At 43.9% G+C, this 21,190-nt stretch overlaps 1 protein-coding gene across 1 annotated transcript in view; it reads right to left on the reverse strand.

Moving 5' to 3' along the window:
* Positions 1–21,190, reverse strand: part of LOC139582535 (ryanodine receptor 3-like) — a 272,990-nt gene that overhangs the window by 203,237 nt on the left and 48,563 nt on the right. The window contains exons 4-11 of the mRNA XM_071412622.1: positions 20,467–20,541; positions 19,496–19,574; positions 17,343–17,455; positions 13,255–13,354; positions 11,642–11,735; positions 7,578–7,652; positions 2,931–3,087; positions 679–846 (exon numbers count right to left, since the gene is read on the reverse strand). Of these exons, the coding sequence (XP_071268723.1) occupies positions 679–846; positions 2,931–3,087; positions 7,578–7,652; positions 11,642–11,735; positions 13,255–13,354; positions 17,343–17,455; positions 19,496–19,574; positions 20,467–20,541 (861 nt within the window). The remainder of the gene's footprint in view (positions 1–678; positions 847–2,930; positions 3,088–7,577; positions 7,653–11,641; positions 11,736–13,254; positions 13,355–17,342; positions 17,456–19,495; positions 19,575–20,466; positions 20,542–21,190) is intronic.

Raw genomic sequence — 21,190 nt, forward strand, 5'->3', positions numbered from 1 at the left:
GTTATCAACAATCCAAGCCAACCCTATCTGGTTTACCCAATAGTTATGTACAGGTCAGTTTTGTTGCTAAACAACCAACCCATCTACGGTAGTATAAAATATGTATCAATGTGCTTAAACCATAAAGACTGATTGAGTCATCGTATTATGACTACTCTGGTTTCACTGAACAACGTACCGCTACTGTTGAGAGAGGCATACTTACAGTAGTATACAGTGCAGTGATTTCATTGGCCATAGACCTACAGTACATCTCATTATCAAGTTAACAAGTGTATGATTAAACTTCAAGAATCAATGTACCTATTGACCCACAATATAACCCATAAATACCTCATGAGCTTATGGCGTACCTCATCAGAACCTAAAATATAAGCTTATTTTACTCCGATGTTAAATAAACACTATGTAGCCTCAAAACATGGTTAAAACTATAATTGTTTATACCATGCATGGTCAGTCCTTGCATCCATAGCTCTGTCTATGAATTTGAGAGTGGTTACATTTCTCCAGTCCCGTCCCTCAGCTTTTTACCCAAACAGAACGCTTAGTTATTGTTTCAAGTGCTGATTGCCGCTTCAATTATTATTTGAAAGTACATTTATTCAAAGAACAAGGTTGTGATTTGTACACACTTCTTCCACACCATCAGTACAGTGACCATGTATAATAACCCACCCTTCTCTTCAGGGGTCCTATGCGGGAGGCTTTAGCGTCAGGCGCCTGATAGGACAGCCACAGACCTGTAGCCACGTGCATCACGAAGCAGGCCGAGTCCCCGTACTTGATCTCTGCTACTCCCATACCTTCTATGTCTCGATTCTTTGTACCCGACTCTATCTTTTCCTGTGGGAGGGAGCACGCGTGCGTGCGCGCGCACACACACACACACACACACACACACACACACACACACACACACACACACACACACACACACACACACACACACACACACACACACACACACACACACATACACACAAACATAACAAATTAAGATTACACACTAATCAGAGAGGCATGTTAGAGAGCCTACAGCATTTTTGGGGGTCAGAACCACTAATGGCACACACACACACACACACACACACACACACACACACACACACACACACACACACACACACACACACACTCTCTCTCACACACTCTCTCACACACACACACACACACACACACACACACACACACACACAGAACCCATTCACACCTAATCAGATATGGATGCTGGCCGCTGATTACAGCAGGTAAAGGGGAGCCGATTAAAGTCCATGTATAACACTGTGTGTCCTTCTGGACATCAACTTTAAATTAATACTGAAAGGGTGGGCATGGGGATGAGATGGAGGAGAGAGAGAGAGAGAGAGAGAGAGAGAGAGAGAGAGAGAGAGAGAGAGAGAGAGAGAGAGAGAGAGGGAGAGGGAGAGGGAGAGGGAGAGTGAGAGGGAGAGAGAGCGAGGGAGAGAGGGGGGGAGAGAGGGGGAGAGAGAGAGAGAGAGAGAGAGAGAGAGAGAGAGAGAGAGAGAGAGAGAGAGAGAGAGAGAGAGAGAGAGAGAGAGAGAGAGAGAGAGAAAGAGAGCGAGAGAGAGAGAGAGAGAGGGAGAGAGAGGGAGAGGGGGAGGGAGAGAGAGGGAGATGGAAAATAGAGAATAATAGAGAGCGAGAGAGAGAGAGAGAGAGAGAGAGAGAGAGAGAGAGAGAGAGAGAGAGACACGTGTGACAACAATTTTGGACCCCCTAAATGTGGAATATGAAATAATTTTTACATAACAAATTTTTGCTATCGTTCTTTTTTTACATTCGTTATTAGACAGAAAATGCAAAGAAATTGTTGAATGATTATGAACATGGTCTGTTGCCTGCTAATGCCTGCAATGCAGTGAAGAAAACAATATGACAACAATAACGTCTAATGTAACTGGCCCCTCTAACAGTACAACTGGCCCCAGCTTGGCCCCCCCCCCGTTGAGAGAGAGGGAGAGAGAGAGCGAGAGAGAGAGAGAGAGAGAGAGAGAGATAGAGAGAGAGGGAGAGAGAGAGGGAGAGAGAGCAAGAGGGAGAGAGAGAGCGAGAGGGAGAGAGGGAGAGAGAGGGGGGGAGAGAGGGAGAGAGAGAGAGAGAGAGAGAGGGAGGAAATAGGAAAGAGGAGTGAGAGAATTAAACAGATATTGTGTTCGTGTGCCTGTGTGCAATCATTACTACCACATAGAGCAGAATAGCATTGAATCTGGAGCAGTCAGTTACAGACAGACAGACAGACAGTGTCCTTCTGTTTGCTTCTTCATATCCTTCCTGGCCATGCACTGTGGTTGTAGAATGCAATGAAGGTTCCGGCGTATAATTACAATGCATTCTAATTCTATTGGTTCACCATACACCTTGGTTGTGTTGATTGGTTGGGTTGTTAATGGACTGTGTGACTTGCGTCGACCGTTCCTTGGCATTTCAGCGTTATGGACTAGAATGTAACTGATTGTTGTGTATAGGGTACAAGGATGACCTTTTAAAAGTTAAAGGATAAATCTGACGTGCTCTTAAAAAATATAGGTGTGTCTTCGTGTGCTCTGACCTTTTTCAGGCACAGTACAGTCTTTTCTCTAGAAAATGCCACGGTTTTACTTACGGCCGGGATGCGGATTTAACTCCAGCCCTAATGTTGGAATCAAACATCATTATGTTGTCATCCAGAGTCACATTTATGTATTTTCCCAAGCTATAGCACACCATATTTTACATACAGCAGGCTTGGTGTTTTTATTTTTTGCTATGGGAAAAAAAAATTGCAATACTGGTTTCGTCACAGCCCTAGTTTTACCCACAACATACTCCAATCCACCTTTTTGTGAGTAAATGTAAAACAAAGTTTACTTTGAAAGACAAAGAACGATTAAAAGACTTAATAGTGTTGGTATTTGTCTGGAACAAACCTTGGTAGCCCTGAAGCAGAAAGAGGTGGACTTGGTATCGGACTTCTCTCTCTCCTGTAGGACCAGACCCTGCTCTTCGGTCAGCGCCAGGTAGAGACCGGTGGACAGGTGTCGCAGACGAAACGCCTGCCCATAGCGAATGTGGCTACCGCTCCAACTGACCAATCACAAAGAGGGGAAGAACCCAAACAGACGTTAATCTAAATTCTGCAGTGGTCCCTATAACCCTTTTCCAATGACAGAGAGGGGATCAACGGAGTCAAAATGTGTCTGCCATAGCAATGTCTATTTCAATCTAGAGACATTGATGCATGCTGTCTTTTGCAACAAAGAGATATACAGCCGCTGCCTCAGGCATTTCAGCATCCCTCCACAATGAAGCACATCCATTGTTTCAAAATATCTCAGTACAAACGGCAAGTCAGAATGTGTGGCATGGCTGTTGGAGAATCTGTCACCTAAGCCCAGAGATAAGAAGGCTGATGGAGAATGGGACCAGGATGTGTTTGGGCTGTGAAACGCTGGTGATAGATGGGACCAGGATGTGTTTGGGCTGTGGAAGGCTGATGGTAGATGGGACCAGGATGTGTTTGGGCTGTGGAAGGCTGATGGTAGATGGGATCAGGATGTGTTTGGGCTGTGGAAGGCTGATGGTAGATGGGACCAGGATGTGTTTGGGCTGTGGAAGGCTGATGATAGATGGGACCAGGATGTGTTTGGGCTGTGGAAGGCTGATGGTAGATGGGACCAGGATGTGTTTGGGCTGTGGAACGCTGGTGGTAGATGGGACCAGGATGTGTTTGGGCTGTGGAAGGCTGATGGTAGATGGGACCAGGATGTGTTTGAGCTGTGGAAGGCTGATGGTAGATGGGACCAGGATGTGTTTGGGCTGTGGAAGGCTGATGGTAGATGGGACCAGGATGTGTTTGGGCTGTGGAAGGCTGATGGTAGATGGGACCAGGATGTGTTTGGGCTGTGGAACGCTGGTGTTAGATGGGACCAGGATGTGTTTGGGCTGTGGAAGGCTGATGGTAGATGGGACCAGGATGTGTTTGGGCTGTGGAAGGCTGATGGTAGATGGGACCAGGATGTGTTTGGGCTGTGGAAGGCTGATGGTAGATGGGACCAGGATGTGTTTGGGCTGTGGAAGGCTGGTGGTAGATGGGACCAGGATGTGTTTGGGCTGTGGAAGGCTGATGGTAGATGGAACCAGGATGTGTTTGGGCTGTGGAAGGCTGATGGTAGATGGGACCAGGATGTGTTTGGGCTGTGAAACGCTGGTGATAGATGGGACCAGGATGTGTTTGGGCTGTGGAAGGCTAATGGTAGATGGGACCAGGATGTGTTTGGGCTGTGGAAGGCTGATGGTAGATGGGACCATGATGTGTTTGGGCTGTGGAAGGCTGATGGTAGATGGGACGAGGATGTGTTTGGGCAGTGAAATAAACGTCCAGAGACCATTTATAACCTGATGGGGTTATAGTGGTTATAGTACCTGATGGGGTTATAGTGGTTATAGTACCTGATGGAGTTATAGTACCTGATGGGGCTACAGTACCTGATGGAGTTATAGTGGTTATAGTACCTGATGGGGTTATAGTGGGTAAAATACCTGATGGGGTTATAGTGGTTATAGTACCTGATGGGGTTATAGTGGTTATAGTACCTGATGGGGTTATAGTGGGTATAATACCTGATGGGGTTATAGTGGTTATAATACCTGATGGGGTTATAGTGGTTATAGTACCTGATGGGGTTATAGTGGTTATAGTACCTGATGGGGTTATAGTGGTTATAATACCTGATGGGGTTATAGTGGTTATAGTACCTGATGGGGTTATAGTGGTTATAGTACCTGATGGGGTTATAGTGGTTATAGTACCTGATGGGGTTATAGTGGTTATAATACCTGATGGGGTTATAGTGGGTATAATACCTGATGGGGTTATAGTGGTTATAGTAACTGATGGGGTTATAGTGGTTATAGTACCTGATGGGGTTATAGTGGTTATAGTACCTGATGGGATTATAGTGGTTATAATACCTGATGGGGTTATAGTGGGTATAATACCTGATGGGGTTATAGTGGTTATAATACCTGATGGGGTTATAGTGGTTATAGTACCTGATGGGGTTATAGTACCTGATGGGGTTATAGTGGTTATAGTACCTGATGGGGTTATAGTACCTGATGGGGTTATAGTACCTGATGGGGTTATAGTGGGTATAATACCTGATGGGGTTATAGTGGTTATAGTACCTAATGGGGTTATAGTACCTGATGGGGTAATATAAATTCCCCATCAAGTACTATAACCCCATAATGTACTATAACCACCGTAACCCCATCAGGTACTATAACCACTATAACCCCATCAGGTACTATAACCCCATCAGGTACTATAACTCCATCAGGTACTGTAGCCCCATCAGGTACTATAACCACTATAACCCCATCAGGTACTATAACTCCATCAGGTACTATAACTCCATCAGGTACTGTAGCCCCATCAGGTACTATAACCACATCAGGTACTATAACTCCATCAGGTACTGTAGCCCCATCAGGTACTATAACTCCATCAGGTACTGTAGCCCCATCAGGTACTATAACTCAATCAGGTACTATAACCCCATCAGGTACTATAACCACTATAACCCCATCAGGTACTATAACTCCATCAGGTACTATAACCACTATAACCCCATCAGGTACTATAACCACTATAACCCCATCAGGTACTATAACCTCATCAGGTACTATAACCCCATCAGGTACTATAACCTCATCAGGTACTATAACCCCATCAGGTACTATAACCTCATCAGGTACTATAAACCCATCAGGTACTATAACCTCATCAGGTACTATAACCCCATCAGGTACTATAACCACTATAACCCCATCAGGTACTATAACCACTATAACCCCATCAGGTACTATAACTCCATCAGGTACTATAACCACTATAACCCCATCAGGTACTATAACTCCATCAGGTACTATAACCACTATAACCCCATCAGGTACTATAACTCCATCAGGTACTATAACCCCATCAGGTACTATAACCCCATCAGGTACTATAACCCCATCAGGTACTATAACCACCTTATAGTGGTTATAGTACCTGATGAGGTTATAGTACCTGATGGGGTTATAGTACCTGATGGGGTTATAGTGGTTATATTACCTGATGAGGTTATAGTACCTGATGGGGTTATAGTGGTTATAGTACCTGATGGGGTTATAGTACCTGATGGGGTTATAGTACCTGATGGGGTTATAGTACATGATGGGGTTATAGTACCTGATGGAGTTATAGTGGTTATAGTACCTGATGGAGTTATAGTACCTGATGGGGTTATAGTGGTTATAGTACCTGGTGGGGCTACAGTACCTGATTGAGTTATAGTACCTGATGGGGCTACAGTACCTGATGGAGTTATAGTACCTGATGGGGCTACAGTACCTGATGGAGTTATAGTACCTGATGGAGTTATAGTACCTGATGGGGTTATAGTGGTTATAGTACCTGATGGGGTTATAGTGGTTATAGTACTTGATGGGGTTATAGTGTTTATAACCCCACTGTACCAAACTAAATGCTAGGTTTATATTAACCCCCACTGTACCAAACTAAATGCTAGGTTTATATTAACCCCCACTGTACCAAACTAAATGCTAGGTTTATATTAACCCCCACTGTACCAAACTAAATGCTATGCTTATATTAACCCCCGTTGTACCAAACTAAATGCTAGGTTTATATTAACCCCCGTTGTACCAAACTAAATGCTAGGTTTATATTAACCCCCGTTGTACCAAACTAAATGCTAGGTTTATATTAACCCCCGTTGTACCAAACTAAATGCTAGGTTTATATTAACCCCCACTGTACCAAACTAAATGCTAGGTTTATATTAACCCTGCTGTACCAAACTAAATGCTAGGTTTATATTAACCCTGCTGTACCAAACTAAAAGCTAGGCTGGAAGCAATGGGAAATAATGTGCAAGTTGAGATAAATACAAGAGATGATTCAGACAGCGACATGATATTCTGCAGAGGCAGTTATCATTTTCAGATGGAACCCTTAGCAGGCATAGGTGTGTCTGTGACGACCAATACAGCACGGCTTGGAACGCTGCTTGTCCAATCAGCATCCAGGAGCCAAACAACCAGTTTTATAATTAAGCAATAAGGCCCGAGGAGGTGTGGTATATGGCCTACTGTATATACCACGGGTAAGGGCTGCGTACGACGCAACGCAGAGTGCCTGGACATAGACCTTAGCCGTGGTATATTGGCCATATACTACAAACCCCCGAGGTGCCTTATTGCTATTATAAACTGGTTACCAACGTAATTAGAGCTGAAAATATAAATGTTTTGCCATATCAGTGGTATAGGGTCTGATATACCATGGCTGTCAGCCAATCAGCATTCAGGGCTCTAACCAGCCAGTTTATAATATATTTTATATCCTGGGTGGAAAGTGTCACTACCCTGAAAAGTATCTGAAAGCATATTGGTGTCTAGGTGAGTGAGCATCTGGCAGGGAGATGGAGAAATTAGAGAGGGTGAGGTAGGGTTAGGTATCGGTGTTTGTGTTTGTGTGTGTGGCTGCGTGTGTATCAGCTCACCCGATCCTGAGGGGCTCCAGCCTCCATAGAGAGCGGGCCCTGGATGCTCCTTTACCCATCTCATAGTTCACAATCCTGGGGACAAAGAGAGGGAGGAGAGGGGTCAGGTCTGGATCCTTTAAAACAGACTAAGTTCAATTTAAACCAGGACATTTGTCTCTATTAAACACAGTGATTTTGCAATAAAAAATGACTCTCTTCCTAGTGCATTTTAAAACGAAAACTAAATGTGAGCAGTTACAGGATCTGAGGCATTTGACTTATATTTAAACATTTTGTATTTTAGCAGACGCTCTTAGCCATAGTAACTTACAGGACCAATTAGGGTTAAGTGCCTTGCTCAAGGGCACATCGGCAAATTTTTCACCTAGTTGGCTCAGGGATTTAAACCAGCAACCTCTTTACCACTAGGCTACCCTGCACCCCCAGTAGGGCCCGCAAAAATGTGTATATATACAGTACCAGTCAGAAGTTTGGATTCACTTACTCATTCAAGGGTTTTTCTTTATTTTTACTATTTTCCACATTGTAGAATAATAGTGAAGACATCAAAACTATGATATAACACATATGGAATCATGTACGTAGTAATCAAAAAAGTGTTAAACAAATACAATTATATTTTAGATTTTAGATTCTTCAAAGTAGCCACCTTTGCCTTGATAACAGCTTTGCAAACTCTTGGCATTCTCTCAACCAGCTTCTTGAGGTAGTCACCTGGAATGCATTTAAATTAACAAGTGTGCCTTGTTAAAACCTTTCTGGGAACGGGGGCAGTATTGAGTAGTTTGGATGAATAAGGTGCCCTATGTAAACTGCCTGTTACTCAGGCCCAGAAGCTAGGATATGCATATGCATGGTAGTATTGGATAGAAAACACTCTAAAGTTTTCAAAACTGTTAAAATAATGTCTGAGTATAACAGAACTGATATGGCAGTAAACATCGTTTGACATGTTTCTACAAACTTTTATGGTACTTTTTGGATTTTTCGTCTGCCTGCTGTGACTGCGCTTTGTGTCAATGGATTACTGAACAAAACGCACCAACAAAACTGAGGTTTTTGGACATAAAGACGGACTTTATCGAACAAAATGAACATTTATTGTGTAACATAGAGTCTTGTGAGTGCAACCATATGAAGATCATCAAAGGTAAGTGATGAATTTTCTCGCTATTTCTGACTTTTGTGACTTCTCTACTTGTAATGTTTTGTTAGCTGGACGCTGTCCTCAGAAAATCGCATGGTATGCTTTACACTTGTATCTTTTATGTATGTTTATTATAAGAATTTCTGTTTTGTTGAGTTTCACGCTCTGCAATTTCACCGGATGTTGTTTGAGACAGTGGATTACTGAACAAAACGCGCTAACAAAACAGAGGTTTTTGGATATAAAGAGGGACTTTATCGAACAAAACTCAAATTTATTGGGTAACTGGGAGTCTTGTGAGTGCAACCATATGAAGATCATCAAAGGTATGTGATTCATTTTATCGTTATTTCTGACTTTTGTTACTCCTCTACTTGGCTGTTTACTGTTTGTAATGTTTTGTGTGCTGGGCTCTGTCCTCAGATAATCGCATGGAATGCTTTCGCCGTGGTCTTTTTGAAATCTGACACTGTGGTTGGATTAACAATAAGTTTATTTTTAAGCTGATGTATATCACTTGTATGTTTTAGGAATTTTTATTTTGAGATTTCTGTTGTTTGTTCCGCTAGCGGAACACCTATCCCTAATAGGTTTTAAAAGTGAATATGTGGAATTTCTTTCCTTCTTAATGTGTTTGAGCCAATCAGTGGTGGTGTGACAAGGTAGGGTTGGTTTACAGAAGATAGACCTATTTGGTACAAGACCAAGTCCATATTATAGCAAGAACAGCTCAAATAAGCAAAGAAAAACGACAGTCCATCATTACTTTAACACATGAAGGTCAGTCAATCCAGAAAATTTCAAGAACTGAAATTTTCTTCAGGTGCAGTCGCAAAAACGATCAAGTGCTATGATGAAACTGGCTCTCATGAGGACCGCCACAGGGAAGGAAGACCCAGAGTTACCTCTGGTGCAGAGGATAAGTTCATTAGAGTTACCAGCCTCAGAAATCGGCAATTAACTGCACCTCAGATTGCAGCCCAAATAAATGCTTCACAGAGTTCAATTAACAGAGACATCTCAATATCAACTGTTCAGAAGAGACTGCGTGAATCCGGCCTTCATGGTTGAATTGCTGCAAAGAAACCACTACTAAAAGACACCAATAAGATGAGACTTGCTTGGGCCAAGAAACACACGCAATGGACATTAGACAGGTGGAAATCTGTCCTTTGGTCCTTTGGCCAAATTTGAGATTTTTGTTTCTTTGTGAGACGCAGAGTAGGTGAATGGATGATCTGCGCATGTGTGGTTCCCACCGTGAAGCATGGAGGAGGACGTGTGATGGTGTGGGGGTGCTTTGCTGGTGACACTGTCAGTAATTTATTTAGAATTCAAGGCACACTTAACCAGCATGGTCACTACAGCATTCTGCAGCGATACACCCTCCCATCTGTTTTGTGCTTAGTGGGCCTATCATTTATCTTTCAACAGGACAATGACCCCAAGGGGAGAAGCAGCCAACAAGTGCTCAGCATATGTTGGAACACCTTCAAGACTGTTGGAAAAGCATTTCAGGTGACTACCTCATGAAGCTGGTTAAAAGATTGCTAAGAGTGTGCAAAGCTGTCATCAAGGCAAAGGGTGGCTACTTTGAAGAATCTAAAATATATTTGTAATTGTTTAACACTTTTTTGGTTACTACATGATTCCATATGTGTTCTTTCATAGTTTTGATGTCTTCACTATTATTCTACAATGTAGAAAATAGTAAAAATAAAGAAAAACCCTTGAATGAGTAGATGTGTCCAAACTTTTGACTGGTACTGTATGCATATATTTATTAGTATTGTTTAGATTTTTTTTTAAATGCCTTCTTGAACATATAAACTTTCATGTGGCTTAATTACAAACTTGTATGGGATCTGTAAATATGAATAAAAACGTAGAATTATCAGCCTAGTTGAACCAAGGAGAAAGCACATGGCTCTGTCATGTCACAGGCTTATGTTAATAACAGAACAGGCTCTTCCTTGATCAGTATAGAGATCATCTCTGCTACTGTGGATTTTTGGAAAGATATAGCTAGGGACAACTGCAACAGTGTTGCTACAGTTCGCAACAAACATTGCTGCCCTTGAATTTTGCTGTGTTTAATTAGAGAGACAACTTTCTGGAGGACAATACCATGCTGACTCACATGCGTTATGTGTGGGTGGGGCTAAGGCTTAAGAGGGTGTGAAGGATGCTGAATGGGCGTGAACAAAGGAGAGCTCTCTAGGAAGTATGAAAATCTCCTGCTTGTCAACTACATTTAAAGGGGGTGTGGTACTGTTTATTGTCAATATATCACGGCTAAGGGCTGTTCTTACGCACAACGGACTACAGAGGGCCTGGATACAGCCCTTAGCCGTGGTATATTGGCCATATACCACAAACCCCTGAGGTGCCTTATAGCTATTATAAACTGGTTACCAACGTAATTAGAGCAGAAAAATACATATTTTGTCATACCTATGATATACAGTCTGATATACCACAGCCTTCAGGGTTTTAATCACCCAATTTATAATGTATGATATTCCATTATGAAGCTCTTAGTCTGTACTTTAATAAAATGTACAGACAAAATTAAATTAAAATATTCACCAAAAAAGCACATCACTTAATTTTGACACAAGCCTCAAGAGAGAAATCTGGACACCAATGTACATTCAGAGATGTTAATAAAAGGTGGATGATGATCAAGATTCATTGAGGACCAGAGACGGCTATGTATCTCATTTCTCTAAACGATTCAACAGTATGGTGATAAAATGTCATGGCAGTTCATTTAAAGCTCTCTTAAATCATAAAACGTAACAGTAAGTGCCAGTAAAAATTGTCCTTAAATAGTAGGGTTAAGAGCCTACCTCTGGTCTTCAGGACATATTCTAACATACTGTTAAAATGGCAGACAGGAAGCCTAGTGTACCTCTGCTCCATCTCGCTGGCCTCTGATCCAGGTATAGTCAGACTCTCATCATGCCCGTGACAAAGATGCATCACGTGACCACCACACAGAAATCCTATTGGATAAACACAAGATTCTAAGGTCAATAGGGATCTTTGAAGTTATGGTGAAATGTTCACACCATACTAGCCTCAGTGATGATCTGATGATCGACTGACTTATTAATAGGGGTGTATGGGTTGGTTTCCCAGGGCTGTATGGATTGGTTTCCCAGGGGTGTATGGGTTGGTTGCCCAGGGGTGTATGGGTTGGTTGCCCAGGGGTGTATGGGTTGGTTTCCCAGGGGTGTATGGGTTGGTTTCCCAGGGGTGTATGGGTTGGTTTCCCAGGGGTGTATGGGTTGGTTTCCCAGGGGTGTATGGGTTGGTTTCCCAGGGGTGTATGGGTTGGTTGCCCAGGGGTGTATGTGTTGGTTTCCCAGGGGTGTATGGGTTTGTTTCCCAGGGCTGTATGGGTTGGTTTCCCAGGGGTGTATGGGTTGGTTTCCCAGGGCTGTATGGATTGGTTTCCCAGGGGTGTATGGGTTGGTTGCCCAGGGGTGTATGGGTTGGTTTCCCAGGGGTGTATGGGTTGTTTTCCCAGGGGTGTATGGGTTGTTTTCCCAGGGGTGTATGGGTTGGTTTCCCAGGGGTGTATGGGTTGGTTTCCCAGGGGTGTATGGGTTGGTTGCCCAGGGGTGTATGGGTTGGTTGCCTAGGGGTGTATGTGTTGGTTTCCCAGGGGTGTATGGGTTTGTTTCCCAGGGCTGTATGGGTTGGTTTCCCAGGGGTGTATGGGTTGGTTGCCCAGGGGTGTATGGGTTGGTTGCCCAGGGGTGTATTGGTTGTTTTCCCAGGGGTGTATGGGTTGTTTTCCCAGGGGTGTATGGGTTGGTTTCCCAGGGGTGTGTGGGTTGTTTCCCCAAGGGTGTATGGGTTGGTTTCCCAGGGGTGTATGGGTTGTTTTCCCAGGGGTGTATGGGTTGGTTTCCCAGGGGTGTATGGGTTGTTTTCCCAGGGGTGTATGGGTTGGTTTCCCAGGGGTGTATGGGTTGTTTTCCAAGGCGTGTATGGGTTGTTTTCCCAGGGGCGTATGGGTTGGTTTCCCAGGGGTGTATGGGTTGTTTTCCCAGGGGTGTGTGGGTTGTTTCCCCAAGGGTGTATGGGTTGGTTTCCCAGGGGTGTATGGGTTGTTTTCCCAGGGGTGTATGGGTTGTTTTCCCAGGGGTGTATGGGTTGTTTTCCCAGGGGTGTATGGGTTGTTTTCCCAGGGGCTAATGGGTTGGTTTCCCAGGGGTGTATGGGTTGTTTTCCCAGGGGTGTGTGGGTTGTTTTCCCAAGGGTGTATGGGTTGGTTTCCCAGGGGTGTATGGGTTGTTTTCCCAGGGATGTATGGGTTGTTTTCCCAGGGGTGTATGGGTTGGTTTCCCAGGGGTGTATGGGTTGTTTTCCCAGGGGTGTGTGGGTTGTACAGGGGTGTATGTCACAAAGCAGCGTAAAGTACATCACATTCCTGAAACAACAAAATATGTCCTAGTTCATAATGAAGGATTAACCTGAAATGATAATTGTATAATTGAGTCGTGGTGTACTTGCCTACAGCCACGTTGCTTCCCGAGCAGGTAGGCTGGACGTTCCACAGAGTCTGCATAAAGGAGGCATCCACCTGGAAACTACCACTAGAGATGGACAGGTGCTGGAAGAGAGGACACAGCATGGGGTCAGGAGCAGTGGTGTGTGTGTGTGTGTGTGTGTGTGTGTGTGTGTGTGTGTGTGTGTGTGTGTGTGTGTGTGTGTGTGTGTGTGTGTGTGTGTGTGTGTGTGTGTGTGTGTGTGTGTGTGTGTGTGTGTGTGTGTGTGTGTGTGTGTGTGTGTGTGTGTGTGTGTGCGCGAGAGAGAGCGAGAGGGGGGATATGGGGACTGGTAAAGGAGAGATTTAAAATTCCAATGTAGCCATTTTTATCTCAATATCAAATCATTTCTGGGTGACAATTAAGTACCTTATTGTGATTGTTTCCAATTAAAATAAACAATAGAATAGCTTCTTAGCAAAGATCAATTTCTCAAGGAAGAATTTAGCTAGGACTGCCTGGGAGTGGTCTGAGTGGGGAGGGGAAAACTGTAAACTAGCTGTTATTGGCAGAGAGGTTAGGAAGTCTATTTCCTATTGGTCTATTAACTAATTTACCACCTGGTGATGTCACCACGCAGGCCAAAAATCCATCTCACTAAAACAGGCTGATATTTCAGGTGGTCTTTTAAACAGCTCTTACACTAAAAGAGCAATATCATCATTTTCACCATTTCACAGTATTATGTCAACCTCATAGTGTGGAACTATACACTGATTGTAAAAATACATTAGGAACACCCGTTTGCCCTCAGAACAGTCTCAATTTGTCAGGGCATGGACTTTACAAGGTATTGAAAGTGTTCCACAGGGATGATGGCCCATGTTGACTTCCCACAGTTGTGTCCAGTTGGCTGGATGTCCTTTAGGTGGTAGACCATTCCTGATGCATACGGGAAACTGTTGAGCGTGAAAAACCCAGCAGCGTTACAGTTCTTGACACACTCAAACTGGTGCGGCTGGCACCTACTACCATACCCCGTTCAAAGGCATTTAAATATTTTGTCCTGCCCATTTTAACCCGTCTTCTCCCCTTCATCTACACTGATTGAAGGGGACATAACAGGTGACATCAATAAGGGATCATAGCTTTCACCTGGATTCACTTGGTTAGTCCATTTCATGGAAAGAGCAGGTGTTCCTAATGTTTTGTGCACTCAGTGTATATAAAACACAGGGAAATCATGTTTTTTTGACTCCACTGGGCCTGTAAAGCTAGTTGGCATTTTATGACTTTGTCTCAACCCTGACAGTGTTTGGACACTGTCTAAAGCCTTTACAGTGCATTACTGCCACAAAGACCATGCGCCCTCTCTAAGGACCCCCATCAGCTGTGGCTCTAGATTAAGATCTCAAGCCAGGCTAGTCTTTACTGGGGAGAAGAGATAGTCGAGCTCAAAGGGATTCCATGGCCTACTGATCACAATGAGACTGCCAACACCAGTTTAATCCACAACACACAGCTTCACACAGACAGGCTCTGGGACTCTAGCATAGAGACAACAGCTCTAACCACAACCTTCAAAGATGTTCAGAATGAAGTTATGCACAGAACAAAAGAGAGTATACTGGGATGGGTCATATCAATGATATCAGAAAAACCAATAGTTCTTCATCACTCAGGAAACAGTTGAGGAACAATCGATTGTTTTGTCAGTAGGGTGATGAATCAGATGAATGTTTTCCTTTGGTAGAGTTGAAACTCATGCACCGCTGAGTGTAGCTATGTTATAATTACACATTTCCTCCCCAAATGCTTCCAGCACACTCTACCGCTCTCTCTGTTTCATGCTTTGCATCTCTCTCTCTCTCTCTCTCTCTCTCTCTCTCTCTAATTCTCTCAATTCAATTCAATTCAAGGGGCTTTATTGGCATGGGAAGCATATGTTTACATTGCCAAAGCAAGTGAAATGGATAAACAAAAGTGAGATAAACATTAAAAAGTGAACAGTAAATACTCACACAAGTTCCAAAATAATAGAGACATTTTAAATGTCATATTATGTCTATATACAGTGTTGTAACGATTGGCAAATAGTTAAAGTACAAAAGGGAAAATAAATAAGCATAAATATGGGTTGTATTTACAATGGTGTTTGTTCTTCACTGGTTGCACTTTTCTTGTGGCAACAGGTCACAAATCTTGCTGCTGTGATGGCACACTGTGGTATTTCACCCAGTAGATATGGGAGTTTATCAAAATTGGGTTTATTTTCGAATTCTTTGTGGATCTGTGTAATCTGAGGGAAATACGTGTCTCTAATATGGTCATACATTGGGCTGGAGGTTAGGAAGTGCAGCTCAGTTTCCACCTCATGTTGTTTGTGGGCAGTGTGCACATAGCCTGTCTTCTCTTGAGAGCCATGTCTGCCTACGTCGGCCTTTCTCAATAGCAAGGCTATGCTCACTGAGTCTGTACATAGTCAAAGCTTTCCTTAGGTTTGGGTCAGTCAAAGTGGTCAGGTATTCTGCCACTGTGTACTCTCTGTTTAGTGCCAAATAGCATTCTTGTTTGCTCAGTTTTTTTGTTAATTCTTTCCAATGTGTCAAGTAATTATCTTTTTTTTTTCTCGTGGTTTGGTTGGGTCTAATTGTGTTGCTGTCCTGTGGCTCTGTGGGTTATCTTTGTGTTTCGAAACAGAGCCCCAGGACCAGCTTACTTAGGGGGCTCTTCTCCCGGTTCATCTCTCTGTAAGTGATGGCTTTGTTATGGAAGGTTTGGGAATCGTTGTCAGCTCATCAGCCAGATAAATGCCACTGGTTGGCCTGGGCTGAGGGGGTTCAAGACTTGAGAACTGTTTTAACAGGACTATTTCAAGTGCATTGATGTGATGTGGATGATCGTGTGAGCAGATATGTTTGTGCTGTCTTGCAATACCTAGCCAGGTCTCAGATCTGTTTGTGCTGTCTTGCAATACCTAGCCAGGTCTCAGATCTGTTTGTGCTGTCTTGCAATACCTAGCCAGGTCTCAGATCTGTTTGTGCCATCTTGCATTACCTAGCCAGGTCTCAGATCTGTTTGTGCTGTCTTGCAATACCTAGCCAGGTCTCAGATCTGTTTGTGCTGTCTTGCATTACCTAGCCAGGTCTCAGATCTGTTTGTGCCATCTTGCATTACCTAGCCAGGTCTCAGATCTGTTTGTGCTGTCTTGCATTACCTAGCCAGGTCTCAGATCTGTTTGTGCTGTCTTGCATTACCTAGCCAGGTCTCAGATCTGTTTGTGCTGTCTCTGCTGAATCCTAGTCTCTTAGCTTGCTCTGGCAAGACAACCCAAACTGATCTAGGACCTGAGGTCTCCACCTGGCCTGCTCAATCAATCAGTCAGCACTGAGATCAGTGAGGCACATCCGTCCAAAACACACATAATTTCCCTCCCACTTGGACTTTCAATCATTCCCCAGTGGTCTCTAACAGGGAGGTAGGCCCGGCGCTACAGATATTCAGATATTAAAACACCTTGGCATGGAAATAAATCAACCCAGCAGAAATACAGACCAACAAGTGAAAAACTGAAAGGAAAAAAATATAGGAGATGGAGAAATGAGCAATGATCCACAGTCTGTGAACTGAACAACAGATTTAATGTTCTCTGTCTAACTCAAAACAAACCGTCTGAACCAAAGTACGAGCAATAACGTGTTGATATTGTCTGTAAGGAGGTGAGAGTATATTGCCAGCGTGACAATCTGTTCAGGCTTTAGCCAACTTGTTGTCTGGGGAAGGCAGCGATAAAACACGGTTGAATAGAGAAACAGCCGGGTAGCTAGACTAGACAGTATTTATGAGAGTTTTTAGGATCGATGTGGTTCTCATTGCTGTTTTATCCCTTTATGTGTTGCTACCCTGCCTCTGGCCATATGTGAGGCTGTGAGTATTAAGCGGAACTTAAAACCATATAATTACCTTCACACCGACCTTCACACCTACCTTCACACCTACTACAAGGTGACAATGAGCAGCAAATAGTGTTCAATTAGGGTCTCACAGGTAACGCTCTGTGGACGGATTGATTGGTTGATTGATTGGTTTACTGGTTGATTGATAGATACTCACCAGGTACCTCTCTGTGGACACGCTGACCAGGATGAGGTCGTCTCCGATACGGACCTTCTCTCCCTCTGACCTCTGCTTGGACGCAGGGTGGATGGTCCACCAACAGGCCTCTCCTGGAGAGACAGACGACAGGCCTTGGATGAGACTATCATAGTCTCCTGTGACAGACTATCATAGTCTCCTGTGACAGACTATCATAGTCTCTTGTGACAGACTAGCATAGTCTCCTGTGACAGACTAGCATAGTCTCTTGTGACAGACTATCATAGTCTCTTGTGACAGACTATCATAGTCTCTTGTGACAGACTATCATAGTCTCTTGTGACAGACTAGCATAGTCTCTTGTGACAGACTATCATAGTCTCTTGTGACAGACTAGCATAGTCTCCTGTGACAGACTAGCATAGTCTCTTGTGACAGACTATCATAGTCTCTTGTGACAGACTATCATAGTCTCTTGTGACAGACTATCATAGTCTCTTGTGACAGACTATCATAGTCTCTTGTGACAGACTAGCATAGTCTCTTGTGACAGACTATCATAGTCTCTTGTGACAGACTAGCATAGTCTCTTGTGACAGACTAGCATAGTCTCTTGTGACAGACTATCATAGTCTCTTGTGACAGACTGTTAACATAGTTGCTAGCCAGTGCACTCACAATGTGGTTCCCGGGATCTGAGATTACAATACGACTATGTTAACTATGGTAACAAATGAATTGTAACTTCATAAGGATAAGAAAAATATAAAGATATAGAAGTCTACCATTGAAATACAAATGCATACTTCTTCAAATATTTCACTGGCATGTACATTTCTTGCATTTAATTGGCGGTCCATAGTCCACTTATACATACAGTGTTGTTAGTATATCATTATTTGCTGCAGGATCGTTGATCAGTACATTTTGAAGTCTTCGAATATCAAAGATCAACAGTTTCAAAGCCAGGCAACTGACAGACTCAAGGCAGCCATTTTGTCTGCTCGTAACGTCCTCACGTTGATATAGTGCCTCTATTATGGGGGCCACAGCACATATAAATAGCAAGGTCAGCTATTAATATGGAAACCAGTCTGCACGTCTAGTAGAGTCACAGGTAGCCCTTCAAAATCGCAGATCTTTACACCCGCACCCGTATACGCCTCGAAAATCGCAGATCTTTTCACCCGCACCCATATACGCAGATTTGGACACTGATAAGCTCTTAAATTGGAACGCAGTGGCAGTGCAGTAACATGCTATACATGACGTCAGAGCTCAGGGTCTCCGCTGAGGGAGGGACCCTTTGAGCATGGTGAAGTTATTAATTACACTTTGGATGGTGTATCAATACACCCAGTCACTACAAAGATACAGGCGTCAGTCCTAACTCAGTTGCCGGAAAGGAAGGAAACTGCTCATGGATTTCACCATGGGACCAATGGTGACTTTAAAACAGTAACAGAGTTTAACGGCAGGGATAGGAGAAAACAGAGGATGGATCAACAACATTGTAATTACTCCACAATAAAATCCTTCTTTGCAACAAGGCACTAAAGTAATACAGCAAAAAAAGTTGACAAAGCAATTCATTTTCTTCCCTGAGTACAAGGTGTTATGTTTGGGGTAAACCCAACACATCACACCACTGAGTACCACTCTCCATGTTTTCACGCATGGTGGTGGCTGCATCATGTTATGGGTATGTTTGTAATCTTTAAGGACTGGGGAGTTTTTCAGGATAAAAAAATAAATGGAATGGGATTAAGCACAGGCAAATGCCACTGTTTGGATTCAGTCTTGTGTCAGGTAAACTGCTGTGTCCTCACCATTATTCTAATCATTTTCACATAATCAACCAAACTGTTCCCTTTTAATTTCTAACATGGTTATGCATTCCATAGATGTAGTTACAGGGAGCAAGGCTGTGTGTAATATAAATGGTACCTAACACCATTAGATGTAGTTACAGGGAGCAAGGCTGTGTGTAATATAAATGGTACCTAACACCATTAGATGTAGTTACAGGGAGCAAGGCTGTGTGTAATATAAATGGTACCTAACACCATTAGATGTAGTTACAGGGAGCAAGGCTGTGTGTAATATAAATGGTACCTAACACCATTAGATGTAGTTACAGGGAGCAAGGCTGTGTGTAATATAAATCTTACCTATTGAATCTTCCTGTAATCCCACGTCAAATGACAGTTTGTCTGTCAACGACCTTGATGTCTTCAAGCAGGTCAGGTACTGTTGAGAAGCCACACAATATGAAAATAGGAAGGAAAACAATTGATAAAATGTATTTACATATTTTATGATTCATTTCTATCATTTGCATTTACAGTATACATATATACTGTTAAATTATTTCCAATTGTGTGCAAATCTCAAGCCATTGTGTGTTCTATCTTTAGAGCTTCTGCATTCTAATGTTTAGGTAATACAGTCTGGTCTGGTGACCTTTTCATTCAACACTTATCCACTGAATATACAGCTCTGGTACTGCTAAAGCTTTCACAGAGGTTGCTCCTCAGTCACTGGAGCTCCTCAGTCACTGGAGCTCCTCAGTCACTGGAGCTCCTCAGTCACTGGAGCTCCTCAGTCACTGGAGCTCCTCAGTCACTGGTGCTCCTCAGTCACTGGAGCTCCTCAGTCACTGGTGCTCCTCAGTCACTGGAGCTCCTCAGTCACTGGAGCTCCTCAGTCACTGGTGCTCCTCAGTCACTGGAGCTCCTCAGTCACTGGTGCTCCTCAGTCACTGGTGCTCCTCAGTCACTGGAGCTCCTCAGTCACTGGAGCTCCTCAGTCACTGGAGCTCCTCAGTCACTGGTGCTCCTCAGTCACTGGAGCTCCTCAGTCACTGGTGCTCCTCAGTCACTGGTACTCCTCAGTCACTGGTGCTCCTCAGTCACTGGAGCTCCTCAGTCACTGGAGCTCCTCAGTCACTGGAGCTCCTCAGTCACTGGAGCTCCTCAGTAAAATGTTTGTAGTTGTTAAAACGTATGTCCCACATGACACTCTATTCCTAATTAAAGTACACAACTTTTTACAAGAGCCCTATGGGGCCTGGTCAAAAGTAGTGCACTATAAAGGGTATAGGGTGCCATGCGGACCACTGTGAGTATGAGGGTCAGCTCACCATTCCGCTGAAGGAGTGGCGTAGGAGGATGGCGTGACCATAGAGCAGGGTCCGGTGTCCACCCCCCTGGGCCGCCTAGGAAGGAGGAGAGAAGAGTGGAGGGTAGGGGAGGAGAGAGGGAGGGAGGGAGGGAGGGAGGGAGGGAGGGAGGGAGGGAGGGAGGAACTCAGGAGGTTAGAGTCTGGGTGTTGCATCTCAATAGTCTAGTGTAGAATCCTCCCCTCGTCTCCTTTCCTTCATCTGCACTGATCTGACCGGAGTATGGGAAATAAAAATGACAAGACTGAGAATTCACTTGAGCTTTTTCCAGTCTCTAAGTGCAGCTGATGGAAAGGACATGAGGGGACGACATCACTTTAGAATATTGTCTGGAGACAGAGGACAACCTGCGTCCCAAATGGCACTCTATTCAATATATAGTGCACTACTACCCTATGGAGCCCTATGGAGCCCTGTGAGAGCCCTATGGAGCCCTATGAGAGCCCTATGGAGCCCTATGAGAGCCCTATGGAGCCCTATGAGAGCCCTATGGGAGCCCTGTGGAGCCCTATGAGAGCCCTATGGGAGCCCTGTGGAGCCCTATGGGAGCCCTGTGGAGCCCTATGAGAGCCCTATGGAGCCCTATGAGAGCCCTATGAGAGCCCTATGGGAGCCCTATGAGAGCCCTATGGAGCCCTATGAGAGCCCTATGAGAGCCCTATGGAGCCCTATGAGAGCCCTGTGG

Source organism: Salvelinus alpinus, chromosome 8 (assembly GCF_045679555.1).
Source record: "Salvelinus alpinus chromosome 8, SLU_Salpinus.1, whole genome shotgun sequence".
Lineage (NCBI taxonomy): Eukaryota > Metazoa > Chordata > Actinopteri > Salmoniformes > Salmonidae > Salvelinus > Salvelinus alpinus.